Source organism: Pseudomyrmex gracilis, unplaced genomic scaffold (genome assembly GCF_002006095.1).
Source record: "Pseudomyrmex gracilis isolate BER0280 unplaced genomic scaffold, ASM200609v1 scaffold_437, whole genome shotgun sequence".
Classification (NCBI taxonomy): Eukaryota; Metazoa; Arthropoda; class Insecta; order Hymenoptera; family Formicidae; genus Pseudomyrmex; species Pseudomyrmex gracilis.
In genome coordinates this window covers 44,399-49,638 of record NW_018021021.1, presented here as the reverse complement: position 1 = coordinate 49,638, position 5,240 = coordinate 44,399, and the positions used below count along the sequence as shown (strand labels likewise).

Genomic DNA, 5,240 nt, shown 5'->3' with positions numbered 1-5,240 from the left:
CTTTTTTATTTTCTAGTTGACGATGAGCTTGCAATCATCTACTTTCGTAATGTACTAAATGTATTTTTATTTACCTTGATATTTCTTGAAAGAACACTTTCTGGAAACGGAACAATCTTCGACATGTTTTCAAGTGCAATAAGTACAGGATACCACGCTGTATAGGAATTGTTTGCATGAAATATACTGCTTGCAAGTTCAAGATATATGTCCAGATCAATTTTATCAAATGAAACATTATTTTCGTTATACTTTGTATTTTGCACCAAAAAATAAAAAGCATCGTCGAGAAGTTGTGCTAAAGTGACGTCAGACAATTCTGCAATCTTAGACCCTCCAGTTTTAAGAAAAAGAGCAATGTTCTTCCAAGAATAGCGATCATAGTTTACACGATATCCTACGACAAAAAAATTGTTTAGAGAGTCAAAATAAGAGAAAGCGAGAAACATCCAATATAATAGTAGCATTAACTGTAATAAGATATTGAAAAGATTTACTATATACACAAGATGTCCCAGAATTTGTTAATTATTTCTCGAAGACAGAACGAAAGACTAAAACTGAGTCAAAAAATTCTTTTCCATTTTGCTAGATTCGCAATAGTTACTGAGATCGTAAGTACCAAATATCCGCCAATAAGCATCGGGCTATGTTATGCAAGTAAGACAGCCCAGTGCGCTTCGCGCGATTACGATATTATTCGTAGCAACATAAGGGAAAAGCTAATATTACAGCATATACTATGACATATACAATGTAATCGTCCGAAACGCGCCGGGCTGTACGCGCCGGGCTGTACGCGTGTAAGACAGCCCCATGCACGCTTCTTCGTGGATATTTGTTAATTACGATCTTGGTAACTATTGCGAATCTAGCAAAATGGTATAGGACTTCTTGACTCAATTGTAGTCCTTCTATCTGTTTATAAGAGATGGTACACCAATTCCGAAACACACTGTATATATATACATATACATATATAGTATATATAATAAATAAAAAACTCATAATATTACATTACCTAAGTGGTCCACGACAATGGTAATCTGATTTTCATAAAGTAGGGATAAAAACATTTTACTGTCTGGTTTTAGGATATGATAATGAGTGGCAAGAACTTGTGTGTTTAATAATTTTTTAAAAGTCATAGGTATCCACCATTTTTGTTTGCACAGCATTTTGACAGTGGAATTAACGTCAAAACAGTCTCTAATCATTGCAGATACAGACTGTGTATCATTGTGTCGGTCTACTTGTACCACAGGATAACCACTTTGTGCTGTCCATGAAGTTATCATATTTTTGATATCTGACGATTTTATGTATGAAACATTCTTATATAAAGAATACGTCTCAACATATCTATTCCATAACTTATCAAGAAGTGACAATTTGGTGTACGTGTTATTTGATGTATTATTCCTGATAAGAAATATAATATAATTATAATACAAAATATAAGAATAATGCTTGCTGTAAAGTTTAAAAAAAAAATATTTAATGTTTGTTATAAGGTATGGTGGCTTTACCAATATATAATGTAAAAAATTAAAATATTAATTAAAAATTGTCGAAATTCTTTGTACTCCAATAATTTATATATACTCACTTGTAATAATATAAGTGTACGGCTTCTTGAAATAGAGAAGTATATAGGACATCTTGTTCAAAAACGGTATTCAGCATATATAAAGTACTGAATGCTACAACATAATTCATAACGTTGAAGTTTTGAAATTTTATTTAAAAAATAATTATAATAAATAATACGTTTACAAATTGAAGCTTATTTAACTCTAACATACATAAAAATTTAAATTTAATATTGTTTTTTTATATATATTTCATAACGTTAGATTAGGTTTTATGTTTTTTATCTGTTCGTATAATTCCCAGTAAACACAAAATAACAGTAAGGTAATAATTGTTATAATTTTTCACTCAACAATGTATATGTGACGTTACACGCTTTGTACGTAGTTATATTGGTGAGTGGAAAATTATACCATTAATGATATGTTACGTTACTTTGTGATTACTCTGGAATTACAGTAACACTTTAGTAATACTTCTATTCTTTGACCTTCATATTCACACAATATCATCAAGCTTTCGATAAGAGTATTTTTCTCTGGTTTGTACTACAAGTACAAATGCAATTTACGATATTTATAACTTATTATTGTTTGTTTACATATAACAGTACCAGAAATATTATATCACGTATTACATTGGTTAGTTTGAAAATTGTTAATTGATTTGGATTTTATCATATTTCAAACTACATGAGATATAAAAGTACAAGCTTTCAATAAAAGTAAGGTACAAGGTTTTAAGTACAATTAACACAGTTTTCTTTTGTATTAACAATTATAATGTCTGTCGCAATAAAGCGACACATGTTTTAGACGGTGTAAAAAGCAAACTACGACCAAAAGTGTTCACTTACACAGTAAAGATACTAAGTAGCTGCAAAGTTTCACAGTATTTTTAGGATATGGTCTTACATTTTTTTTAAAAGATATAAAATAAGATCTGATACTTCTTGGCCTATCATTTTGTAAACGTTAAGTTAAAGAAATAAGAGTACTCAATAAATTTCTGGTTCTTTACCTGTTTCTCGCCACAGTTTAGTAAGAGTTGAATTGCGTGATATGAGTGAATTTTCTCGAAATGGAGATTCCTCTGTAATTGCTTCTACATAATCGAAAAATATCCGTCGTGTTTGGACCACAATCGACTTTAGTAAAGATGTATTGTAATACTATCAAGAAGACAGAGTAAGGTAAACTATTTTGATGATGAGCACATACTTAAGCATCTCAGACATTATGTAAGTAATGTATTAGTGTAATAAATTTCGAGTGTTTTCACTTATCTTTTTAATCAAGAATATCACGAAGAGCTATATTAGTAAATTGATGATATTCTTGATTAAAAAGTTAAATGAAAACACAAGAAATCTAGTAGCAAAGTGAGGAAAAAAGTATGTAAATTATTTTCTACATACAAACATTATATATATGTTTTTATACTTTAGTACTATTATGTCATATTTTACTGCGTAACATTTCAAAAAAATAAAAGATGAATATATTAATATCAATGTAAACGGTTCACATTATTCCTAAAATTAACACTGGTTTTTAACTATCTTATTTATGTAAAAATGTTTAAATAAATATTGCACAAGAATAATCTAACCTGATCGCGAATATAAACTCCGTATACTGTTGAAAATCCTTCAATAAACCAAACATCAGACTGTCTCAACGGAACTAACCAATCACTAAACATTTCTTGTATCACAGTACGTGCTACGGAACATGTTGCTTTTCTTTCTTGTATAATGGAATCTACTTCTCTGTCGTATATAATGTTAACTTCACTAAAAATAAAAATAATTGTTACTGCCAGTACATTTTTCTCAGTGTGTACAGAGTTATAGTTTAGAAACTCGTTTTTGTATTGATTATGCATCTTACCTCAAGAAAACCATCCTAGGAATTATTATAGTTTCGTAATGAGTTACGGTTATTGGAAGTAGTAAGTAATGAACATATGACTGTGGTATGATATAATACCACATGTTTCTGAGAAGTCTGACGATATCAAGTATAAGAATTCGTGCATAGAATGTGCTATCTTCTAGTTTTAAGTTGCTTGTAATAATAACATTCTTAAGATAAGTACTTTGTATTAAGATAGTAGTCTTAGTATTCGGTAAAACAACTAATGCAACCGAATGCGTAGATATTAAAGATGTGGTAGAAAATACTTTATAAAGCGTACTTTCAAACGTTTCAGGTATATTTATTAGAGCTGTATCTGTGTTCGTATGTTTAATTTGGATGGTAAATCTAGCCTCGGGAGCTAAATTTTCCCAATATGGAAATATCCATTCAGCAGGAATACGCGATAAAAACAGAAATCTAATAAAAACAATATCAGATATAACAAAACCACAATAGTATGGTAATAAAAAATAATAACTTTTTATTAAAAATATAAGAATTAGTTTTACAAAAACAAACAAAACAAATGTAGTACTTAAAGAATACAATTCTATTTAGTAAATCACAATGCTGTTTAGAGAAATATATAATGTTAGTAAATGTATTTACTAAATGTCTTTATATTATATTAGTATATAAATTATAAAACAGATTTAGGAATTGTAAAAGAGTAGATAAGATAAAACATACGAATATGATATATAGTAAAACATTTTTTGTTGCAATATGTAAAATTAAAAATATCTGTTGACTAATATTTTGATAATGTAGAAATAGATGCAGTTTAAATATGAAATTGTATACTGCTTGCAGCATTATGCACTTACATTTTTGTGTCACTTTGCTGGATATATTTAAACCTCATTGCAATTTTTACTAAATTACAATTATATATCGAATTTATCACGTATTGTCCTGATGTTATAATGTTTTCTTTTTGTAACAACAAGCCTCTAAAGCCTGAATGCCTTTGTTTGGTGAGACTAATATCCACATTTGTAAATCGATTTGTGGCAGTATTTGTCTGTGATATATTGACTTCCCACTGTGGCATAAAGTTATAAAGCATTCCAGTTGCGACATGCACTTCTTGTATGTTACAATAACGTCCAATTTGTAATCTTATGTATTGCTGTTCGCATGACACGTTTAGTACAACAGTGGAATTGACAAAAAGAGTAGTGTTTTGTATTTCTAAGAAAATGGTATAATTTATCGGTTGTACACACTGCGATATCTGAGACAAACTCTCATGAGTGGGAGAAGTAATTCCAATAACAGATATTGAGCATATTGTTCCGAAGAATATAAGCATTTGCGTAATGCGTATCTACAAAATTACTTTGTTTAGTAACCGAAAAATACAGATACACATTAAAACATAAGTAGTACGCAAAATATTATAAAAGACGAACGTTTGCAATATCAAATGCACAAACAGCAATTACAGATGTGTGACCATTATGAGTATGTTTATCAGAAAAGATGTTATTTAGTTTTATCACGCACACATATCACAACACGTATCACGAATGTGGGTTTACCAATCCGACATATAAAGAGACGAAGAAGAAAACAAAGTACAGTTTTACTGTATACTACATGTGTTTGATAATATTTGAGATTTTTGGAATAAAATTAAATTCAAGAAACTCGTTTGAGGTAGTTCTATCACGAGACAAAAGTTCTGACATAAATTCTAATTTTTTATATAATATTGTCCGA

At 29.3% G+C, this 5,240-nt stretch overlaps 1 protein-coding gene across 1 annotated transcript in view; it reads right to left on the bottom strand.

Moving 5' to 3' along the window:
• Positions 1–4,836, bottom strand: part of LOC109860632 (aminopeptidase Q-like) — an 11,911-nt gene extending 7,075 nt beyond the window's left edge. Inside the window, exons 1-7 of the mRNA XM_020439865.1 lie at positions 4,343–4,836; positions 3,486–3,932; positions 3,205–3,388; positions 2,614–2,764; positions 1,610–1,703; positions 1,022–1,422; positions 75–397 (exon numbers count right to left, since the gene is read on the bottom strand). Coding sequence (XP_020295454.1) covers positions 75–397; positions 1,022–1,422; positions 1,610–1,703; positions 2,614–2,764; positions 3,205–3,388; positions 3,486–3,932; positions 4,343–4,830 — 2,088 coding nt within the window. The 5' untranslated portion in view covers positions 4,831–4,836. The remainder of the gene's footprint in view (positions 1–74; positions 398–1,021; positions 1,423–1,609; positions 1,704–2,613; positions 2,765–3,204; positions 3,389–3,485; positions 3,933–4,342) is intronic.
• Between the last annotated feature and the right edge of the window lie 404 nt (positions 4,837–5,240).